Below are 24,244 nucleotides of genomic sequence, written 5' to 3'. Positions count from 1 at the left end.
TTTTCAAAAAAATATTTATAATAAATTATACAATGGGCGAGTCTCTGTTATACCCATATTTTTAATTGTTTTTATCATATCCTTATATAATTTAGGGGGTTTTTTGGAATAAAAAAAATATAATCTAGATGAAAAAACTTTAATGAAAGAAGTTATATCGGAGAATCATTGATTTTTTATTTTTTTTTACCAAACAGAGTCCGCATTAATCAATAACCACATATAAACTTGTTGGTCACGCCACGCAACAACTAAATGTAATATAACATAATCATTAGATTGATAAATTTTTGAAACATTTAAAAAACAAAAGGACATTTAAATATTTATATAATTTATAATTAGTAACTTGCACGGGAGAAGCAGTCTTCCTCTAGACCATTGCGAAAAATTTCCTTGAAGACGAAGCTATCATCACCCCCTCAATCCTCTCAAAAACGACACGTGTCCAAAAATAAACCAATCACCACATACTATTTGAGTATTTGATATCATTAAACGACACAACATCGTACGATCACTAGGACAAGACTATCCCCGTTTTCAATTCTCCAACAAGCCAATCAAGATGTACAATATAGTAATTTCAACTTAACCCGGACGCCCATGCTATGATTGCTGTCTCCATTTCATAACAATCCCCTTAAACTTGAAAATTCTCTTTTAGGGCCGGCATCCATGGCTACTCTCTCAGCTTACTCCTCTCCTCCATGGCCAAATTCAAATCCTAACTCGGACCTTCTCTCAACTCAAGATGAAATCGATTCGCAAGCTCATTCCCCGTCCGAGTCTCAATCTAACGATTCGCTGTCGTCTATTATGCCTCCGGATCCGGATCCGGACCCGAACCCGAACCCGAACCCAAATCCCATTACCAATCACAACACCTCTATATCTTCTCCACCTCAATCAACCTCAACGCCTCCTCTGATTTCTCTCCTCCATCTCTCCTTCAACCAGGATTTTGGGTGTTTCGCTGCTGGAACTGACCACGGGTTTCGTATCTACAACTGTGACCCCTTACGCGAGATCTTCCGTCGCGATTTCGATGGCGATGGAAATAGCGGTGGAGGAGGGATTGGAGTGGTTGAGATGCTTTTTAGATGCAATATTTTAGCTATTGTTGGTGGTGGACCTGACCCCCAGTACTCTCCAAACAAGGTCATGATCTGGGACGACCATCAGAGCCGATGCATCGGGGAGCTATCGTTTCGGTCCGAGGTCCGGTCTGTGAAGCTAAGACGGGATAGGATTATTGTTGTCTTGGAGCAGAAGATATTTGTTTATAACTTTGCGGATTTGAAGCTTTTGCATCAGATTGAAACAATTGCGAATCCGAAAGGGCTTTGTGCGGTTTCACATGGTGCAGGATCGTTAGTTTTGGTTTGTCCAGGATTGCAGAAAGGACAGGTTCGGGTGGAGCATTACGCGTCGAAACGAACTAAGTTTATTATGGCGCATGATTCGAGGATTGCGTGTTTTTCCCTCACGCAGGATGGGCAGTTGTTGGTTACTGCTAGCACTAAGGGGACACTCGTTCGGGTTTTCAATACAGCTGATGGTACCCTGCTTCAAGAGGTGTGTGAGTATTATCTTTTCTTTTGTTTGTGTTTTGTGACTTTGTTTACGTGGATTGTATTTTTGAAGTTATGTGAATTTATATAGCTAGCTGTATTGAGTTTGAAGTAGTGTTGGTGTAATGTGGTTCGGAAATAGTTGAGGTTGCTGGAAGTGAAATATATTGCTGTGGAGCTGGTTGTTTGGGTGTGTTTTTTGTGACTCTCGAAAGGATTTGAAAATTAGTTGCGAGGAGTTGAATCTCGTTTTAACACTTCCCAAAACGAAGGAAGCGTTATGAATGACCATTTAGTGTTAGTTGATCTAGACAAACGTTAGCTTTGGATGTATCCACTATCTGGGGCTTTTGTTAACCTCTTCTTTGTACTTTTTAAATAGAAATTGGATATGATTTCTAGTCTGTACCATGAATTAGGTGTTTGCTCTTATCAATTTGTGATATCATGCCACCTGCTCCTGCTGTAATAGTTGAGGTAATTCAGGTCAAAATGTAAGGAAAGTTCTTTCCTTTGTGGTTTTCATAATGGCATATGAAATATGATGTAGAGATTGTCGGTGCTTTCAATGTATTGGCAAGCAAATGCAATCTTTGAAGGGGAAACTGGATATTTTGTGGGGATCTTTAAACTGTTTTTGTAATGCTGCATGTGGGTGCTAACTCTGTTCTGAATCCTTTCAGTTGATTTATTCTTATATTTACATTTGTGCTTCGAATTAAAGTCGTTGTTTAAATAATTGGCCTATGACATTTTGGTTCTTATGTAATCTCCATTTCATGCCCTTCAATGAATTAATGTCCTCTTTCTATCCTGATCTTGGCTTGTACCCCAACTCCTCGGCTATGGCATGTCTGCATTTCCACTGTTATTTTCTGTGTATATTGTAGAGAAGTAAGGTTTTTTTTTTTCTCGTTCACTGTTCGGTGAGGGTGATTCTTATAAAGTTACAGTCTCGTGAAATTCTTTATATGCCCAAACTAACTAGATACACAAATGTAGGTGAGGAGGGGTGCGGATAGAGCAGAAATTTATAGTTTGGCATTCTCTTCAACTGCCCAATGGCTAGCTGTCTCGAGTGATAAGGGCACTGTCCATGTTTTCAGCCTTAAGATTAATCCAGGATCTCCAGGAATTGACAGGTCACAGAGCACAGATGAGCCTAATCTTGCTGTTACATCACCTGCCTCCTCTTTATCTTTCTTCAAAGGTAAATGGCCTTAACCCGTCTCTTCTTCCATTGTAAAATGTTTGAACATTATGCTGTTGTCACTTTTTGAGCATCGTAACTCTATCCCTTTTCATGTCAATGGAATATTTATGGAGAAGACATTGAGAACCAGCATTTGCAAAATTACTAAAATATTTCACAAGTTTAGTGAAACAAAGTCTTGCAACTTCTGTTTAAAAAAGTATGTGAATGTTTTCCATTTGTAAATAGAAGAAAAGGACGAGGAATCATCTGATATCGAACCCTAAATACAGGTCTTTTTTAGCAGTTTGTTATGTCTGAATACCATTGCTGGTTAAAGAACATTAATAATGAAAAGTCATTGACTCTATTTAACTGTCTCCTAAAAGTGTGTTGCTTTCAATAGAGCACTTGTAAGTACAGCAAGTGGGTGTTTACATCTATCCACTGAAAAAGTTTTTATTTTCCAATCCCCACTGCAGTATCAGGACAATTTATACATGCATTATTTTGTCTCTGTATTTTAATTATGATTTCATCTGCAGAATCATCTGATATCGAACCCTAAATACAGGTCTTTTTTAGCAGTTTGTTATGTCTGAATACCATTGCTGGTTAAAGAACATTAATAATGAAAAGTCATTGACTCTATTTAACTGTCTCCTAAAAGTGTGTTGCTTTCAATAGAGCACTTGTAAGTACAGCAAGTGGGTGTTTACATCTATCCACTGAAAAAGTTTTTATTTTCCAATCCCCACTGCAGTATCAGGACAATTTATACATGCATTATTTTGTCTCTGTATTTTAATTATGATTTCATCTGCAGGAGTTTTACCGAAGTATTTTAGCTCAGAGTGGTCAGTGGCTCAGTTTCACTTGCCTGAGGGTTCTCAGTACATTGTTGCTTTTGGTCACCAAAAGAATACAGTGGTTATCCTTGGTTTGGATGGAAGGTGAGAAAATAATGCATGTGTTCTATTCTACTGCTGTAGAAGTTTTACGTTGATTTCATTTCATTTTGCTATAAATTTCTTCTTATAGTGATGGGTAGAATTTGTTTCTGTGAATAAGTTACAGCTTCCATGGTAATTTCCAGACAACCTATATGTTCTGTTAATGCACCGCCTGAAAAGGAGAACCAACCTCCCCCCTGTTGAAAAAGCCTTCAAGATAAATCAGGTTTTTTTTTTAGGGGGGTTGGGGCGGGGGGGATGGAAGTGCCAGTTTTTTCTTGGGAATTTTCCCTATAAAGTCGCGCTCCAGTCTAGCCTTTGTTCTTCTTTTTTTTCCCCCAATCTCTTCCCCCAATGCTCTTTCTCTGGTCTCCACATTCGCCCCCTACTCTCACCCTGCCTCTCCTCGCTGTAATGGTGTCTGCTTCTAGCCATTAAGATTTTCTTGCTCGATAAGTTAATTCCATGATAAAAGAAACAGGTGGAATAAAATTGTTGACAGAGTTGGTTGTGATTGCAGTTTCTATCGATGTCAGTATGACCCTGTGAATGGTGGAGAGATGACTCAGCTGGAATATCACAACTTCTTGAACCCGCCAGAAGCAATCTTATAAAAAGGCATCTCGTCTTCACTTTGAAAATACATGTCTTTTTCTCCCTTTTTCGCTATTTCCCCGCATTGCCTCATCCAGATGGCTTTATTATGCTGTAAATATGCAACTATAAAAATGTAAAGTACGTGAAAAAAATGCAAAAAGAAAGGGAAAAAGAATGAGATGATTTAATGTAATGTGGAAGCCATTTTGAATCGCAAATTATGTTAAAATGGCATCTCTCTTTTCATATTAACTGTCCGATTTTGCAGGATGGATTAGGAAAACGCATATTTGGATGTGTGGCTTGAGAAGGCACAAACCAGTAAATTGTACATGTTCTCTCAGGCCTGGCTTGACATTATCAGTAGATCTCAGTTCAGGCGTTGCTTCTCTTGCCCCACCTCCTCCCATTCCTTGTTCAACATGCAAATGGTTTCGTTTTGGAAAGTGCTGATAACCAAATTCTACTCTCTCCCCAAAAATCCATTGAATTTAAAATCACAATTCTACTTTGTTAAAGAGTGATCTAATGTGTTTTAATGACATTATTTAATATCTGTGTCTTGCAAGTCTAAATACAACTCCAATCATTTGAAACTGAACCAAACTTGTTCTACGCTTTTATAATTATTGCACGATAACCACTTTTCCCAGTAAAACTCAAAGAAACTCATAACCCTGCTTCGTTCTTTAAGGCTTGAGAAAGGCTGAACCCTGAAGGCTTATAACTGTGCATTGTATTAATTACTTTTTATTTTTACTTTTTAAAAATATTTTTTAAAAAAATTTAAAATTTTTATATGTTTTTTTTGTTTTAAATTAATTTTTTTTTGTTTTTAGATTATATTAATATACTGATATTAAAAATGATTTTTGAAAAAAATAATATTATTTTAATAATTAAAAACATTTTTTTAAAAAATAGTAACCATACATACCTTTGTGGAATAAAACGTACTCTGCTGTCAAATCTCAGCACCTGCTGCTCAAAACCGACTCCTTCCCCACCAGCACGTGTGAACTATGTGGCTCGATGCCTACCGTATCTAAAATGAGATGGGCAGATCCATATGCGGCGCATCTTTTGGTGGCTTATATCATTTAAATACAACGCCGTACAGGTATCTTCCGTTCCTGCTGCCTTTTTACTTTTGGCTTGGGCCGAGCGAGGCCCACACACTCATTTTGTTTTCTGTCTACTGATACAGTCCTCCCTCCTCGCCCAGACATCGAGTTCCGAGTCACACGGTAGATTCGTATGGATATAGAATAAAAATATATATATAGAGAGAGCATGAAGTCTGATATAATTATTCCGTATTTAAAAGTTTATAAATTATACAACAAATATAAAAGGCTATGAATTCATAAATTAATTTATATTTTGGAGTTTATTAAAAAAAAAAAATCAGGACTTCATATTCGGATTTGACTAGATGAATTATGTTTTTGAGTTCGTATAATATAAAATCCTGTTAAAATCTCGGGTTAACCCATTAAACCATGGTAAATAATCGCAACAAATTGCCTCAAGACTTCAACACTTGTTCTCCTTTCCTTCTTTTTCATATATTTTGAGGATAAGTTTCATTCTAGCCGGTGAACAAAGGTTCTGTGTCGGATCAAACAAATGGTGCTCTTGCCCATAATCGTTCCAATGAATTCAGCCCCTGCTTCCACAAGATTTCAAAGGACAAGATTCCATGATGTTATAACTATACCCACTGCCAAACGAGATTACTTCTTATATATTGAAGAAGCACACCACTTCTCTCTTTCTCCGATCTTTTTTTTTCCCTTTCAAGTTCAAAAACTTCGTGCCATCATTCATACATCAAAATTAAATCCACTTTTCCAATTCAGTAAAAAAAAAAATATCTACATTGAGATTAGTGAGTGTATACAAGTTTTATAAGAATTAAATTAAGTAGAGTGAGAGCATATTCGCTCATAAATTGATTTCCATCGGTCGATAAAACCTTGCTTTTTTGCCACTTACATTAGAAAAAAGAGGGAGAGCAAATCTCAAGATGGATGCTGACAGGCATTTTAATAATAATGCACTGGGAATTGCGGTTTGACTGGATCAAATCTTAACCAGCTATTCCTAATTATTATTATTATTATTATTAATGTATGTACCCGTAGCCACACTTAATAGTTAATACTGGTAATTAAATCTTAAAGAGCATCAAAGCTTTAGTTCTCATTGCCCATGTGCCTCGGAAGACAGAGGTCAATGCTGCTCTTCTGTCATCTGGTAAGAGTGACGTAATCATCACATTGTTTATCTGACGAGCTCACACCATTATTTTTATTCGTGTAATATATATTTTTTAATTTTAATTTTTAAACAACTAGCATAACATGTTAATTTCTGTATATACAGGATGAATTCACATTGCTTTTGAATTAATATTATTCAGAAAAATTCCTTCATTTTTATATTTACTCGCGGAGCAGAATCTTGCGAACTAGCTTTATGTATATATATAAATAAATAAAAATATTTGCACAAAAGAGCACCGAGCGTATGCATGAAATTTAGCATAACTCTCCCATGTGATATTCAGTGAAAAACAATCTCAGATTAACGTCAGGTTTGGTCCATGACAAGACAAAATCTGAAGGATTCTCTAAAATATTATTTTATTTTATTTAAATCGTGAAATATCCACGTGGAAAAGCAATTTTATTTTTTTCACTCGTTTTTTACCCCAATTTATAATTAAGAATATATATAATGTTTTCCAAAATACTTTAGGATTAAAAACCAGCACGGTTGAAAAGGCGTCAAACACTCTTTCAAAATCATAGATTAAACTATCATTAAGAAAAAAAAATAATCATAGATTAAACAAGATAATGAACTGGCTAGTACTCACATTTTTTTTTATTATAATTTTTTTTTAATCCAGTTAGTCAAAACTCTTGTTCTTGAAAGATTGACCGGCAGGCTTACACGTTTCCCGTGAACAAGAACAAGGAAAACACAGAGAAAAACTACAGCGAGCACATGCATCTCAGAGAAGCCAGTAGCTAACTTGGTAGAAAAGCCAAAAAAAGAAGTAACTAGCCAGGCAGCAGGTAACTAGTATAAGAGGAGTGAAGGAGTTTGGTTTTCTTTCATCTTTAAAAAAAAAGAAAAAAATTATTAGTGAAATCTATTGCTCTGTCTTCATCAATGGCGCTTAAGTTGTATGGAGCACCCATGTCCACTTGCACCTCTCGTGTTCTGACTTGTCTGCATGAGAAGGACTTAGATTTTGAGCTTGTCATAGTTGATCTTTTCGCCGGCGAACACAAGCAGCCTCCTTTCCTAGCCAAAAATGTAAGCTCCGAATTTTCATTTTGTTTTGTGTTGGTATCTGATTCCACCGTCCTTCACTGTTAATGAATTGTATTTTACATGCATGCAGCCCTTTGGTCAGATTCCAGCACTTGAAGATGATGATCTTACTTTATTTGGTAAGCCATGATTTATTCACTAACACAACAGGCGACTACACTTTGTTTGTGAAATAATCAACTTGCTCTACATCTGATATTATTATATATTTCAATAGGGTGCCTCTGCTCCACCCATACATTGATAAACTGCGATTAAAACGACTGGTTTGTTTCGCCACGATCTAACATGATCATATCAATGCATCTGTAGGGTAGCAAGACGCTTTATAAGTCATAATCCCACTTGATTATCCCTAATCACAGTGATCAGGGGATTAACTAGTTAATCCACAAAATGGTTATATATATGGCTTCTCTGGTGCAATAAATGAATGTATTTAACAGATTATAATTGTAGTATCTCATGCAATCTTAGCAAGAATCAATAAATTGTCTAATTACTTGGACCTGCAAACCAGTGGCTAGTATGTGTTCTTAGGTGCTCTGTTTTGGACCAAGATTAATTGATGGGGCAGACTTTAGGGTGTAACTGGACGATAAGGTTTTGAACAGTTGACTGGTCAGCTCATTGCTGGTCCTACGCCAAAGCATGTCTTCATAAGATTGGCTTGTAGTTCGAAGACTCTTAACTGAGTTTATGTACGATATTATGGAGTTTCTTTTCTTGGTGGAAGCATTAACTCTTTAGTCCATAGCCATCTTAAGGTCTCTTTATAATAACTTGACGGCAATGTTTGATGTCTTTACCAGAATCTAGAGCAATCACATCGTACGTTGCTGAAAGATTCAAGGAAACTGGCTACGATCTTATAAGGCACCAAAACATCAAAGAAGCTGCACTGGTGAAGGTTTGGACAGAGGTAGAATCCCAACAATTCCACCCTGCGATAGCACCGATTATCTTTCAATTCTTAGTGGCTCCACTTCAAGGCAATTTACCTGATCAAACAATCATTGACACCAACTTAGAGAAGCTAGGAAAAGTGCTTGACATATATGAAGCTAAGCTGACTAGCACCAAGTACCTTGCTGGAGATTTCTACAGCTTGGCTGACCTTCACCACCTACCTTACGCGTATTATCTCATGAAGACCCCCGCAGCTTCGGTGGTAAATGAGCGCCCGCATGTTAAGGCATGGTGGGAGGACATTTCCTCTAGGCCAGCTTTTAAGAAAGTGGCAGAGGGCATGAATTTTGGTGAGAAATGAAACTTGAAGAGGGTTCTGTTGTTTTATTTCAAGTATTTTGACGAATATGCGTTGGTTGTGATCTTAATGCATTGAAGCTTCGAAACAATTTAGGAAAATTGTGGGGGAGTGCCCCATGTGGCTGTCGTAGAATATTAATTTGGTTTCTGCAAAAACTATTCCATGGTCTTGAAACCACCATTGCTACAGTAAATGTAGCCACACCAACATAATTGGTATTCATTGCTGAAAACTCGATCGACCATCTAATTTCAATTGGCACATGAGGGATTATTGTGATCTTAAGCTTTTTTCTTTCACCCTTTGTTTAGTTAAAATTATCATTGATTGTCTAAACAAAGGATGAAAGGGAGCGACGGCTACGTTTGCATTACAGATAAAGAGTAATTTTGTTTTATCTCCCCAGTCGGAGTAAGTGCATGAACAGAGGATAAAACAAAATGATACGAGCATGGTAGCACCATTGGTGGGTGATGGGTCCATAGACCCGTAGGATTAGTGAAGTCTGGGAACAAGAGAAGTGAACAACAAGTGCAAATCCATTAAACAAAATGATTGCTCCGAGAATAATAGGATGACCAGCACCGTTAACCGGAATTCGGGAAAGACTACTTCTTTGCCGTTGCAATTCATTTCGGTTTCGGATCAGATTATTTTTTAAAAAAGTTAAAAATATATGAAGAGTATAAATTTATTTTTGATAATATTATTAAATTCAATTAAGTAGTTTAATTTTAAAACATATTAACTTGACTATTTATTTACTTTAAGTTTCGAATTAAACCACGTAGGAGCTGATACAATGTGAATAATTTAATTTAATGGATTTAAAGACAACATGAATGATCGGTAAAAATATGACATAACTTTTAAAGAAATTTTAAAACGATAATTTATTTTTTAATATTGAGACGATGCCAAATTGAATCGACTTCGGTCACCTTGCGATCTAGATCATAGACTTCAATGAGTTTAATAATTTTGTTGTTTTTGTAAATTATTTTTATTTAATTTTATAATAAAATCAGATGCTTGCAAAATCGAGTATCAATCCTAAAAAAATATTTATTTGAGATCATGGTAACCCTATAGAAAGTAGAAAAAAATAAATCATGAATTTCATTTACTAACCAATCCAATATTGTAGAAGAATGAAATAATAATAATAATAAAAAATTAAAGGACCACAAACTAAAAAACAAACATATCAGGTTTGATAGGTAAACTCGTGAATCGGGAAACCTAGGTCAACAGTTCAAACCTGCAAATCAGTTAATGGAATCCATTAGGATTAATAACTTGTTTTTTTTTCTTCCAAACTAATTTTTATTTAACTATATGATAACAAAAATAAACAATTGCAAAATCGAACGTTTAATCAATTCTCAATTAGTCCAATTTTTTTTTTAAGACTGTGATATCCTCATAAAATGCAAAATTAAACAAATTATAAAACTCAATTCTTAATCAATTCAATATTAAAGGATGAAGTCTAAAAAAATGAATTTAAAAAAAAAGAAAAAAATAAAAGTTAAACTTGTTAAACCTTTCATAGGCCCATGAACTTTCTAAAATTTAATAACATGATTTTTTTTTAAAACTATTTTTTTCTTAACTATATGATAAAAAGAAAAATAGATGATCACATAATCGAGTTAAATTAGTAAAAGAAAAACTACTGCTAAACCCGCAAACTGGAATAACCAGGGTTACCTCACCAAACTTGCAAACCGGGTTATTGACTCCACAAAGTTTATTATCCTAGTTTTTTTTCAAATCATTTTTTATTTAACTATTTTTTTTATGAAAATAGATTATATCGCGATGCTGAGATATTTTTCTGAAACCAACTGATGTTGGGATATTTTTTCGATACATTGATAACCATATAAAAGGTAAATTAAAATAAATTAAAATAAATTATTAACTCTAAATTCCTATAAATATATTATATAACAACTAAAAAAAAAAGAAACCAAAGAAAAAAAAAGGAACCAAAATGCAAAAAATAAAATATTGTAATTCACAATACTAATGAATGTTGGAGAAACAATATTTTCTTCGTACCTTTAAGCTTTATATTTAATAACTCTCCCTATCTATTGCTTTCATGGATTTGAATCACACCAATGAAAATAAACCTCCTTCAGAACCATTTCAATAAAACACATTCATGAGATCTTGTTTGGCGGGTGGGTTGGTTTTTTACCAAAATTTATTTATTTATTTTTTAAATTATTTTTTATTAGTATTTTTAGATTGTTTTAATTTGTTAATATTAAAAATAAATTTTAAAAATTAAAAAATATTATTATTTTAATGTATTTAAAAATGATAGGATAGTTTTTCGGCCCATCCACAACACCATTTCGACTTCCTGACACATACCCAAATGAATCTTCCCTGGAAGATTGACCACGTCATGCACTCATTGTTTACAAGGTCACCAGACAATGTTCTGTCAAGAGGGAGTGCGACAATGCGTTTCTTAAAATCCCGAAGTTCTGTCACCATGTAGCATCTGTTTCTCAGGATGATGCAACGATCTGGTCAAGTTCCAGCCTCCGAACATAAAGGGTTGAAGACTATTAGGAACAGTTCCTGATGCTAATTGTTAACCTGAACCAACAAAAGATTTGCCATTCAAAAAAGTCACTGAAATGGATGGATCATTCATAGCCCTAGGATAGACCCCGTGCAGTGACCAGTTTAAAATAAAGAGCGTTTTTTTCTACTTATCTGAAAGATAAATAAGTAAAGGATTTTAAGCAAGCGTGAAATATTGAAATATCATTTACCTGTAATGAATTCAGAATGCCAATGGCAGGTGGAGAGTTAAGTAAGGCTTGCTGCAAAAAGTTGCCGGTGGCTTCAGTGTCTTATAACTATTAGACCGTCGGACAGTAAAAATCAGTCCTTAAAGTCAGTATTTGTCAACGACAAAGCATTGACAGGGGCATCAAGATCACATTAGACATGGCTTGGTTAATATCTATAGTGCACAGAAGTGGATGCTATTTCTGTGCATGAAAAGGCAAAGAGACTCCTTGCATCAGCAATTCATAATCATGTTCCAGACTCCAGATTCAACAGAAGTACAACCAAAGTCCTTCTCAAGTTCCCTTTCTTTCATTACCTCCTTCACTTTTGAAACATAACTCCATCTTCTCACCTCAACATATAAATTAGATAGAAGAAACAAAATAAGTGCCATTATCTGACTCCAGTTCCGCAAGCTTCTTAGCTGCAAGCTCACTTAATTCTAAGTTTCCACAAGCTCTACAACCAGTCAGAAATGATCCCCAGATAGACTTCGAGGGTTCAAAAGGCATTTCTTTGATTAATTTGAAAGCTTCATCAAGACAACCGGCGCGTGTCAAGAGGTCAATCATACATGCATAATGCTTCAGACTAGGCGAGAATCCATAATTTCCATTGATCAAAGAACTAAATATCTGTCGACCCATATCAACCAACCCTGAGTGGATGCAAGCATTAAGCACGTTAGCCAAAGTGACTTCATCCGCCTCGAATCCTTCTTCCTCCATTCTGTTGAACCACCAAACAGCTTCCTGCCCGCTTTTAGCAAAACCTAGCCCTTGAATAACAACATTCCAAGTAAAAACATTCTTCTCTTTCATGCTTCTAAAAGCATTCAACCCTTCATCAATCCTCCCGCATTTCAAATACATTTCAACCAAAGAAGTTCCCAAAATCACATCCAAATCCCATCCATTCCTACTTATAAAATCATGTATCCAAACACCCATTTCAATCGCTCTAAAACTCCCACACGCACCCAATGCATTCACCATAGTAACATGATTAGGCACCACGCCCGCATATTGCATTTTCTCAAACGCAATTAAAGCATCAGCATAATTCTTAGCATTCCTGTACCCCATAATCAAAACAGTCCACGACACAACATCTCTGTCAGACATTTCATCAAACACTTCACGGCACAACCCCATGTAACCGCACGAAGCATAGACATCAAGCAAAGAGTTCTGGACATAAATATCATTCAAATGACCTAATCTTATGACATGGGCATGAACACATTGGCATTTGAGGTAGTCCCTACAGTCCGACAAGGACTTGAAAAGAAAAGGGAAGGTGTAGTTATTAGGAAGGATAGAGTTGTAGTGCATGTGGATGTAAATTGAGTAAGGAATGTGAGGGTCATGGATACGAGAGAAGGCTCTGATGAGAGTGTTGCAAATGAAAACATGGGGTCTATGGAGGTGGGTGAAGAAGAGGGGTAAGGATGAGCGTAAGAGGGAAAAGTTTTGGGAGGCAGTAATGAAGTGGTAGGCAAGTGTGGTGTTGGAATGGAGATGATGGAGGATGATTTGGGATTGGATTTGGTGGATGTGAGTTGGAGAAGCACATTTGTTTAGGAGATTGATTATCTTGTTTATCATGGGGCTCAGCTCTTGGAATGTTCTCATGACATGTGCGGGGGAAGCAGCCCCGAAACTGGTGTTCTTCAGCAAATCAATGTATAAGAAAGCCACAGCCGTCAACAGTGAGTGATTGATTCTTTCACCCTTTTGCGTATAAGAAATTCTGAGATCCATGGAATCGAAGAGAAAAAAAAACAAAAAAAAACATATATATAAATGCGCATCCGGGGAATCGAACCCCGGTCAGTACCGTGGGAGGGTACTATGATACCACTACACTAGATGCGCTTCTGCTGTTCATTCTTATAATCAATTTCATCAAGGTACCATTGAGCGATGTGGAGAGGCCTTCTAGCTAGTGCCCGGTGGAAACTCTCAAGGAGAATCGGGCAATTAGAATAGAAAATAAAAGGAATAGATGAATTAATATATATAGAAAGAAGTTTTGGTAAAATAGTATATCATGATGTTAATTAAATTTTAGTAGCCATCGTAGTTATTTTATAACATTTTTGTAATTAAAATATATCAATATAACTTATCTATTTATCTATCTATATTTACATTATTTACTGAATGATTCAGTTCATTAATAGCATAATTGTATCTTGTTTTTGTTTTTATCCGAGTAATCTTGTCTTTTACTATAACATTATTAAAAATTAACATCTTTTTAAAATTTTTAAGTTTATTATAGAAAATATTGAATCATCGAGCCACATAAACATATCTTTTGTGTTCGTCGTTAATATTATTAAGTATATATATGGCTTAACCATCTAGGTGGTTGCCCAGTAGTAAGAACTTGGGATCAAGAGGTTTGCTCCCTCTGTGGTCTCAGGTTCGAGCCCCGTGGTTGCTCATATGATAGCCACTGGAGGCTTACATGGTCGTTAACTTCAGGGCCCGTGGGATTAGTTGAGGTGCGCACAAGCTGGCCCGGACACCCACGTTAAACTAAAAAAAAAAAGTATATATATGGCTTTTTATTATCTTGTAGCAAGAAATTAATCTAATATTAATAAAATATTAATATTAAATTAATAAATAAACATCATTTAAATATATTAATTCTAAAAATATTTTATTTCTTATGGTATTTTGAGTACGTTAAGCATGAACTTCCTCGAGATCGGATGTAATGACGTGCTAAATCCTCCTCTGTTTGGCTGTTGTTTCCATGCAGGCTCTTGATTCCTTGTATAGCAGCTGCTATATCTAGGTAAATCTCATAGCTATTAGCCTATTACTAGTATAATGCCCGCGTATTGCTGTGGGTAAATCTATAAATTCTATTTAAATATTTTAATTAATTTAAAAAACTTTAGGTGAATGAAATTAAAATGAATCAGTATGAATTGTGAAGTTTATTAGTTTAATACGTATTTTGTAGTATCTAATACCATTTGTATATTTTATTTTTGAGTTTAAATATTCATAATATGTATAATTTTTATCAATAAAGGAAGAAAACACTCAAATAATTATTTATCTCATAGAAAATCTAATCTAAAGTGACAATAATAGGAATAATGCTAGACAAACAGTGAAAATGTGCTAACTAAAAAAGGGTGTTTAATTTTAGGTCCGAGGCTGACATTGTCATCGATAACACTGGCTCTACCTGGAGAAGCAGCTTCAGAAGGTATTATTCCAGGTTACATTGCCTTCTACATAATCTGAATTCTGGCTTTCAATACAGGGAGCCTTCTCGGCTGTTCTGTCCACTATTACTGGGGGTGCAGCCGTGCAGGGAAAAAGGTTTTAGCTCATTATAGTAGAGAATCTTGAATTTGTATTGCTTGACATTGTGAAGTCTATTTTATTTTCAAAATTAGATTTTCAGCTGTTTTGGATCTGAATCTGTGCTTCATCATGACGGTAAATGTCTTTATGTGTGCTTTGTCGCAAAACAGAGGAGCTGTTCCTGATTTAAGAATAGAAACTAGGCCTTGAATTCATATTTCCAGACTATGTAAGAAGTACATATACTGTCATGTTTTCTCATACAGATAATTCACTATAGATACGTTGCTGCTTCTGAAGAGGTCGAGTTTTATCTGTTGAGTTTGGAAGAGTTTTGTTGTAGGACATTGGTGAAGAAGCTCAAGCTTTGAAAGTGAAACAATGGTAAGGCATTTGTAAAATGACTTGCTACCCTTCTTTAGATTTTTAACTTCGCGACCCTTTCAAGTATGTAAAATACAGCCTTTACCCAGATGATCTTGTGAGGAAAAGAATGCCTTTTCTTGTCTAGAACTTGTTTTATTAGTTTCCCTTAATCCATGAATAATGATACCAATATACTATCACTTTAAAGGACTGATTCTGCTTCCCAGTAATTGTAATTGTAATTGCATTCTGTCACTCCAGCTGGAAAATCTCTTATGCCTTCAAAAGCTTGCTACAGATGATATCTCTGTCAAAAAGCTTGGTTTCCAGTGCACATAGATCCCTTTCTATGGACGATGGGTCATAATTGATGACTTTCTTAATGGTGTCGTTTTCCGCGAAGTTGAGCCTTCTGAAAGGCCACATCTCCACTTGCGTCTCAATTGGCCAAGCTGAATATGAATATCACTTCAAGCATATCGTGTTGCCTTTTCCTTCTCTTTTGATGAATCTGCATATGGTCCTATCTCAAGAACAGCCAAATTCACTTCAATGTGAGGCTGTGTACCGCATTAGAATTATAAATTATAGATATCATTTACTAATTAGGTTTGGATGACCATAATACTTTTCATGGTGTTTAACTCCTTTTCTTCTTTTTTTTCTTTTTTATTCTACTGGCTATTGTATACAGAATATAAAGCGATAGGCGATAGCTGTTGCGAGTGCCAAGTGTTGTCACAAGTCACACTAGTAGTAAAAGCTTTGCAAGCCCATTGGCTCGAATAAAGTGGTATATTAGAAAAATATTGGCTTTTTTAGAGATTTTTATTTGTCCTGCTTTAGAATTCTATCTGCTAAATGATAATCAAGAAGTGCCAAGAAGTGATTAGCTCCTTTTCTTGAAAATGTTGACCATCATCTCTTGCACAGCATGATTTTCTCTTTTGTCTCAATATGGAGTGTCTACTTGCGAGAACCGTGGATAGTTTATAAACAACATGCTGCATTATTAAAGACTGTTTGTCCTGCTTTGAACTAAAGTTGGCAGCTAATGGGTGGCAATAATTTTATATTTTGACGTAATATGCCTGTTTATACCGGTTTATACCGGTTTGATTGGTAACATCCATTGCTTGCCACCCAGTGCAACAGGGGTTTCTCGTTAAGCTTTATCTTGGTCCTCAGTGACTTTTCCATAGAAGGTGGAGGCACCGATTGAGCATGGTCTGCTCCCCAAGATGGTAGAATTTATGGTGGATGAAATCCAGGTAATAGAATGGTCAGTGATGAATTAGACATCAAATGATAAATACTGCTGCTAGCCTGCTAAATCTTTGCTGGCTTGTAATATGAACTATATATACACATCATAGCTGAATATAGAAGATGTAATAGCTTATCGAGGCAAACGTGCTGCCAAGAGTTTGAGAAAAGCGATGGGCTATCCTTACAAATAAAGAAGAAAGATAACAGAAGTTGAAGTTTTATAGGACAGAACGAAATTATATCAGTTCTTTTAGTCAGAAACATCATGATGTTGACAAAGGAAGAAAGTCATTTTCTTGAAGTCCTCTTTTCCTGAACCAAGTACACGAAAAGAAAAATGGACCTAGCTACTCAAAGCAAATGACTGTACATTAGGAGTTCGAATTGAGCGTGGAAAGCATTATAAAGTTATGGCGTACCCTTTGTCACCTGTTCTTACTTGAAACTCTTCCTACAATTCTCTGTTTTCCTGGCCGATCAGTGGAAAAGGAGTGGCTCGCCTGCCAAATTGAGATTGGCTAAAATCTCAGAAAATTTAAAGGCATGGAGAGTAAAGTTGGCTGTTTAGATTCAAAGAAGTCTTAATTAGGTTTTACCATTCTCTAAGCAACTTGTTAGAATCTACTGGAAAAATGAACAACCTTCCAAACCTTTTCTTAAAAATAATGGCAAGTACAGTTTTTTTTAATTTATAAAGCTGTAAAGTCGTTTGCATATGATTTAGCGACATTACATACGTGGAGACATTACTTGTATCCTTGGTCTAGACGGGGTCCGGAACTTCATTTTCACGATGCATAACTAAACTGGTCACTTGCTCTCTCTTGATCTGTTGAAACTGGAAATTCTTGTTTCCTGGTGTGGTAGGTACATTTTCCTACTGCTAAAAACTATATATTTTTTTAATTATTATTATTTTGTTTATTAGGTCAATTAATATATCTTAGATCAACCCTGTAAAAGTGTCGTTATGGTTAAAAAGTGTGGTAAGAACTTAAATGATCACAGTTTGATAGGTGCTTTTCAACTTCAAACTTCCATCCATCTCCCTTAGTCTTGAAATTGAGACGTTAAATAACCCAGAATCCAGATTTTTCAACAGATAACGTATCCTTTTAAGACACTGTTAGTAAGACTAGTAGGTGTACAAGTTCCACCACATGCCATAGCTGATAGTCCTGGAAGTTTCTCCTTTATATAAGCTTGTGACGATTACATTCCAGGGGCTGAGTTGCCTACAGGATACAAGGAGACAAATGATCCTGTGGCTGTCACGTGACTTGAACACGTGATATGCTTATTGTGTTAATATACTGATGAGGTAACAAAAAAATTCAATTAGTTAAGGAGTCATATTTATATATTAGATAATCAATTAATTTCTTAATTCTATGATTGGTAACTAGCATTTAGTATTTGGTAGGTTAAAGTGGCTGGTACCCAGTGACGGAGCTAGAATTATTTGTTAGAGGGGGCCAAAATTAATATAATAAGATATAATATTTGTTTCTCTGAATATTCAAACCATGGATAACTTTTAACCCAATGAGACTGAAATTGACGAGGATGTTTTTTACCAGTCAGCAGATATTCAGACATTAAAGGTTGATATGGTCCCAGATTAATGTATGCCCTTTGAATTTTATCTTGTTGATTAACCGAGTATTCCTAAATTTGAGGATGATTACTTGGATTTCTAATTAAATGAGCAATGTCAATTCTGGTAAGAGGTTGCTCACTAATCAACTCAGATTTTTTGTAAATTGAAGCACATTGGGGCTGCTCAACCATAACTTCAACATTACACATTGGAGTTGGTTCACTAGGCTGTGAGTCATAAATATTTTTTTTTCAAAAAAAGAATCAATTCTTCTTATTTTGTTCATGGTTCAACCTAAGATCAAAACATATATCGTAAGAAAAAATTGATAATTTTGATGGCTCTGCTAAAAACAAAACATAAAAAAAATCCAAACATAATCAAAACAAACTAATAAAATATATCTAATTAATTAGAAAAAAAATCATTATAACAAGAATTCAAAAAATAATTGGTAGAACTAGCAGATCTGAGAAAAAAAAGGGAGCAAAAATGGTAGAATTATAAAAAAACCTCATCAAATTATTAACAAACATCTTAAAACAAAATAAAAATAGATTTTAAATTTAAATTACCTTGTTTTGTTTGATAAAAGATAAATTAATTAATGACTTTGTTTTAATTTTTTTACAGAAAAATTTTGCTTGTAATTTATGTTTTTATTTCTCTGTTTGATCGGCTGCAGGATTTATATTAGTATAAATTGAATTTTACTTGGCTTTATTTTTTATTTCACAAAGCAATTTTTTTATATTTTTTTCTGTCCACGTATGCCAATATGCCAAGAGTAAATTGAAAATCAGTAAATTGAAGGCTTGGCTCTGCTCTTTATTTCACAAAGCAATTTCTTTATATTTTTTCTGTCCGCGTATGCCAATATGCCAAGAGTAAATTGAAAATCAGTAAATTGAAGGCTTGGCTCTGCTTTTTATTTCACAAAGCAATTTCTTTATATTTTTTTCTTTCCACGTATGCCAATATGCCAAGAGTAAAATCACTGTAATAAAGCCACCTTAATCTCTGGGTAATGAAAAAAAATTAAAATGTTTTAGGGGGCCCGGGCCCCTGCTTGCCCCCCCTGCTTCCGCCCCTGCTGGTACCTACAAAAATTTTTTTTTGATAGATTTGAAAATCTCTTATGCTTAAGTAAATATATTTTTACGATAAAAAATTTATATTTTAAAGAGATAGACTTTGAGAATATATACACTAAAAATATTGAGAATAAAGAGATTGTGTATCCCTATCTTTAAAGAATTCATAATATATTTATAACTCATAAATCTTGTTATTTTGTGGAGAAAAGGGGCTGAAATGTCATTTTATCATGATAGTTTTAAAGAGAGATAAATATTTCTTCCACCTAGCTCATTGAAAGGATAAATATTTATTACACATCATTAATGAGGGATAAGTTTTAGGTCATTTTGAAAACTTTTATACACTTAGGAGTGTAGAGAGATGAATGTCATTTTATGTTAAGAATCACAATAAAAAACAAGTGAAATCTTGTGGTCCAATATAAGATTTAAAAAGATCATTAGTTCTATATTCATCTAGGCTCGCTCGAGATGTTGAGCCTATGAATATTGGGTCTGACAACTTATCAGACCCACATGTATTTGGGTTTAATATGTAACTGAACACAAGGATGTTGGGTCTGTAGCTTGTCAAACTCACATGAACATGTGATAAGCTCGTAGTTGAGTTCAAGGATGTTAGGTCTGGTAGCTTGCTAGACTCACATGTACATGTGATCAGCGCGTAGTTGAGTCCAGAAATGTTAGGGTCTAGAAAGATCATCAGTTCTATATCCATCTGGGCTTGGTAAGATATGAAACTCAGGGATATTGGGTTTGATATCTTGTCAGACACACAAATACTTAGACTCAACACGTAACTAAGTTCAAGAATATTAAGTCTGATAACTTATGAAACTCATATGAATTTGAACTCATCGAATAGTCTTAAAATGTTGAGCTATCATAATGTCTTTCATTTTAAACAAGCAAATCTCTCTCTCTCTCTCTCTCTCTCTCTCTCTCTCACACACACACACACACACACACACACATCTGACACATTATATATTCTCTAGTTTGAGTTTATTGGGTCCACTGGTCATGACGTGGCATCCACTCCACTCCCAATGTTTCTTCTCTCTCTCTCCATTCCATTCTTCATCTCCCACTCTTTTTACCCTCTCATGACTCCATTCCTTCCTTTTAATTCTTAAGCGATTGCCTACACACTCGAAAGCTGTCCTTTCCTTCCTCTCTAACCTAATAGGCCATAACTTTCCATCTCTACAATATGGCCACAAAACCAGCTGAGGAGGCTTTAGACATGCTAAAATACCAGGTAAAGAAGGCTCTTATATGTGTGTGTGCGTGGACGTCGACCACCTACTCCTAGTACTTTCTTTCATCGTTTCTAGCGTTTTTTGTTTTCGCTTTCTGAGTTCATTTCTCAATTGTTTTTTCAGACATGGTTCTTGAAAGTTTCAATCCACTGTGAAGGATGCAAGAAGAAAGTTAAGAAAGTTCTTCAAAGCATTGATGGTATTATGTTATATGTTCTATTCAAATTAAATACTTGATTCTTTATTTATATTTGATTTGTAAATCATTTCAATATCAACTTATTGTTTGAATGCATCACTTTGCGTATTCTCTTTTATTCTTTGACCAGGTGTTTACAAGACAGATGTTGATTCTCATCGGCATAAGGTTACTGTAACTGGCAACGTGGACGCACAGACTCTTATCAAGAGACTGATGAGATCAGGAAAACACGCTGAGCTTTGGCCTGAAAACTATGAGAATAAGGAGAAAAGGTCTGGAAAATCGAAGAACAATGACAAGCAGAAGAGCCCAAAAGATGTTCAAGAAGTTGGTAATGATGGCCATCATCAGAAGAGTACTCCAGCTGAAAATCCTGAGACGGACGCAAAAACTAGTAGCGGAAATGGTGGTGATGATCAAAACTCAGATGCTGAAAGTGATGATGCTGGTGAAGAAAGTGCTGCTCCTGTCGCTGCGGCCGCCAGTGGTGTTGGCAGTGGTAAAAATAAGAAGAAGAAGAAGAAGAAGAAAAGGCCAAACGGCAATTCTAACAATGGCGCCAATGGTGCTGAATCTGGTGGTGTACCGGCTGATACTGGTTCTTCCGTAGCTGATCTTTACTCAGCTCCTCCTATGCCCTTGATGATTCATAGCCCTCCCCAACCGCCTGTATACCCGTATCCGCCAATGCATTACCCACCTCCTCCAGCTTATGGAATAAATTACAGAACAGCATATCCTAGTGCTAGTGAGTCCTATTATACACATCCCATGCACGATCATATTCACTATTACCAGAATAGGTACCAGCCACCAGCTCCACCCTCCGATCCAATCAATGAGTACGGTGATGATGATAATGAGACCGGATGTTCAGTGATGTGAAATATTTGTGATGTGGGGGTATACACATGAAGTTAATTTAAACTAGGTAGCTAATATAATCAAGTATCTTGTGCGGGAAGGTGGGGGGATTAGTTTTGCAACATGCATGTAACATCAATGAGAAGTCAGAGGAAAGCTAGGGAGAAATAAAAAAGGGCTGTTATGGGGTTCAAGCAGTTTAATGTTTTGTCTTCATTTTTTATGTAAGAAAAAAAAATGTTGTCTTTATTTAGCTTGTTCGCTGCTTTTGGTTTATACTTTATATATAGCCTTTTAATGTTTGGTTAATTTTAGGTTTTTGTTCTGTGTGAAGGAGATATTTGGTTATTATCAATATAATCATGCTAGTTACTCGTGGGAAAAGATACAATGATGCTGAGTAGGAATAGATTGATAACTATACTGAAACAGAAGTGATAAGAAAGTTGAGAAATTTAAGTTGCTAGTGGAACGGTTTTATGATATAATATATATTATTTTTTAAAATATTTTTTTAAATAAAGATATTTTTTGGACTTCAAACTTATAGAGATTCATATTATCTTGTGTTTTATTTTTATCAAATAAATAAAGATTATAAGATTTGAACTCGTGACTGCTTGATTATCAAGACTTTGATACTATTTTTTAATAAACCAATTCAACTCAAAAACTTAAATCTTAATAAGGTATTAAAATATAATTTATATTATTCTATAATACAGATATCGGAGCATTTGCAGGACGTTGCTTCCACACTTTCGACCTTCTACAGGTGGATGTTTTCATGACAGTTGATATATGAAGATTTGCATTTTCCAAATGGATATTCCTATACGTGCACCGTCTTTTGCTTTCAATGCGTTCGAGGGATACCAGCAGGTTCCCACTTTTAACATGAAAGCTAGCTAGCTTGTATGGTCGGTTTTAGCTTTTTCTCGTCCTTTCTAGATTGCATTCTGGCAATTGGGACCATCAAGTGATCGGCAATTCCTTTTCTCAATCGTCGACAGGATTAGACGTACTTAGAATTTCTAGTTTGTGTGATATATAATTAACTTGATTGATTACATAGATGATTCCATCACCCTGCAGGTGACCATGCATTCGGGGTAGATGCATTCTCTTAATTATTTAGAGGGTATTTTTTATGTTCCAAAATCTGATTAATTAACAGGTAGAGATTGAAAAGCAGCTTTCACTGTCAACTACTTGAAAATGAAGATGCTTTGCGACAAGAAGAACCTTGAATCCCAAGCATGATCACTTTGGGAACCCATATCCTCCACCTTGACTTCTCCTTTTAATCCATAGTAGAATATCCATGGTGGACTATACTTGCTCCCGTGCATATCGTGAAAGGAAAAGCATATACTATCAGTAGTTAATTACCTATTATTTTCCACTACATGAAAAATATTAGCATATTGATATTCGAGGATCCAGATAACGCTCAATAGTTAAATAACTAGTCATTTAAACCGCGTTGCTGCTACTAGAAAATTATTAAATAGAAACAGAACTACCAACAGAATAAATACAATTGATAAATTACAATTATATTTACTGACAGAAAATAACATCGTCATTTCCCTTGGTATTCACAAACAAGAAATTTCGGTCTGTGAATATCGAGGGAATTATAGGTGGAAATTAAAGAATGAAAAAAAATGAAAATATGACGTGTCAGTATTACAAACAGAATTACCGATAAAATATATATATCGCTAATATTTAAGTTATAACATGCTGGACAACTCCCCTCCCCCATTTCTACTTCTTCTTTTTCTTCCTTTTTTTTTTTTTTTTTTTTTTTTTTTTTTTTTTTTTTTTTTTTTTTTTTGCAGAAAACAACGCCCTTCCCCCCTCATTTTGTCATAAATCAAGCTCTCATCATCATAAATTTAACCACCTCAACACTCAGTCTATCAGTATCCTTGTTTTGGTCTAATATTTTTTTTTAAGATTCATCATATCGAGTAAGCAAAATTATCCATTTTTTTGTTGTAACCCGTTTTGATGTGAAATTGTACCTTAAATTGTTAATTTGAGGTTTTAAAGAAATTTTACCTTGAAGAACCAAAATTATATGCAATTTGATCATTCTTACCCTACATCCATAACAAGACACGGACAAGAAGTATAAATCACAATAAAATTGATCAATCTATCAAAGAATTTGCAAGTTCTATCAAGAATTTAGTACAGAAATCACTTAACCATACAAAGAGAAAGCTAACAATTGGTTTATATATATAGTAGATAGTTGACCCTAATTTTATTTAATTGACCTAAACTTGATAGATAGATAGATAGATATTAACATATTAAAAGCTCAAAATAACTAAAATAATAAAATAAAACAAAACTTAAATAACTATTAAATGTCGCATGCTCTATAATAAACTAAAACATAAATAAATAATAGTATAACTAATTAAAACAAGCTTAAAATTAAATTTTATAATTTATTGATAAAATTGAAGCCAAAC

General features: G+C 34.9%; 4 protein-coding genes and 1 non-coding gene across 7 annotated transcripts; 3 read left to right on the top strand and 2 right to left on the bottom strand.

Annotated features, from left to right (window-relative positions):
* The first annotated feature begins 304 nt into the window (after positions 1–304).
* LOC7457952 (autophagy-related protein 18a) lies at positions 305–4,534 on the top strand. The gene is made up of 4 exons (XM_002320985.4): positions 305–1,578; positions 2,577–2,784; positions 3,593–3,719; positions 4,240–4,534. The coding sequence occupies exons 1-4, from the start codon at positions 679–681 to the stop codon at positions 4,331–4,333; spliced, it is 1,329 nt and encodes a 442-aa protein (XP_002321021.3). The 5' UTR covers positions 305–678; the 3' UTR covers positions 4,334–4,534.
* A 712-nt stretch (positions 4,535–5,246) lies between these two features.
* Positions 5,247–9,219, top strand: LOC7491313 (glutathione S-transferase F13). Of its 3 annotated transcripts, XM_052447242.1 has the most exons (5): positions 5,247–5,436; positions 7,260–7,402; positions 7,512–7,646; positions 7,735–7,783; positions 8,477–9,219. In XM_052447242.1, exons 3-5 carry the CDS (start codon positions 7,527–7,529, stop codon positions 8,932–8,934), a joined length of 627 nt encoding a protein of 208 aa, XP_052303202.1. In that variant the 5' UTR covers positions 5,247–5,436; positions 7,260–7,402; positions 7,512–7,526; the 3' UTR covers positions 8,935–9,219. The 3 variants fall into 3 exon arrangements, with proteins under 3 accessions (XP_052303202.1, XP_024440765.1, XP_002321020.2); XM_024584997.2 differs by lacking the exon at positions 5,247–5,436 and having other exon boundaries at positions 7,224–7,402; XM_002320984.4 differs by lacking the exons at positions 5,247–5,436; positions 7,260–7,402 and having other exon boundaries at positions 7,416–7,646.
* A 2,004-nt stretch (positions 9,220–11,223) lies between these two features.
* Positions 11,224–13,517, bottom strand: LOC7457951 (pentatricopeptide repeat-containing protein At5g43790). The gene is given in 3 exon segments (XM_024584800.2): positions 11,224–11,553; positions 11,733–12,127; positions 12,129–13,517. Coding segments are annotated over 2 exon segments (1,530 nt in total). The 3' UTR covers positions 11,224–11,553; positions 11,733–11,986.
* A 43-nt stretch (positions 13,518–13,560) lies between these two features.
* TRNAG-CCC (transfer RNA glycine (anticodon CCC)) lies at positions 13,561–13,631 on the bottom strand. Its single transcript has one exon. It is a non-coding gene; the product is annotated as a tRNA-Gly (tRNA).
* Positions 13,632–20,462: 6,831 nt separating this feature from the next.
* Positions 20,463–22,061, top strand: LOC7457950 (heavy metal-associated isoprenylated plant protein 36). The gene is made up of 3 exons (XM_002320983.4): positions 20,463–20,685; positions 20,810–20,885; positions 21,016–22,061. The coding sequence occupies exons 1-3, from the start codon at positions 20,638–20,640 to the stop codon at positions 21,771–21,773; spliced, it is 882 nt and encodes a 293-aa protein (XP_002321019.1). The 5' UTR covers positions 20,463–20,637; the 3' UTR covers positions 21,774–22,061.
* The last annotated feature ends 2,183 nt before the right edge of the window (positions 22,062–24,244 follow it).

The sequence above is a fragment of the Populus trichocarpa genome, chromosome 14, assembly GCF_000002775.5.
Source record: "Populus trichocarpa isolate Nisqually-1 chromosome 14, P.trichocarpa_v4.1, whole genome shotgun sequence".
Lineage (NCBI taxonomy): Eukaryota > Viridiplantae > Streptophyta > Magnoliopsida > Malpighiales > Salicaceae > Populus > Populus trichocarpa.
This window is presented reverse-complemented; position numbering and strand designations above follow the sequence as displayed.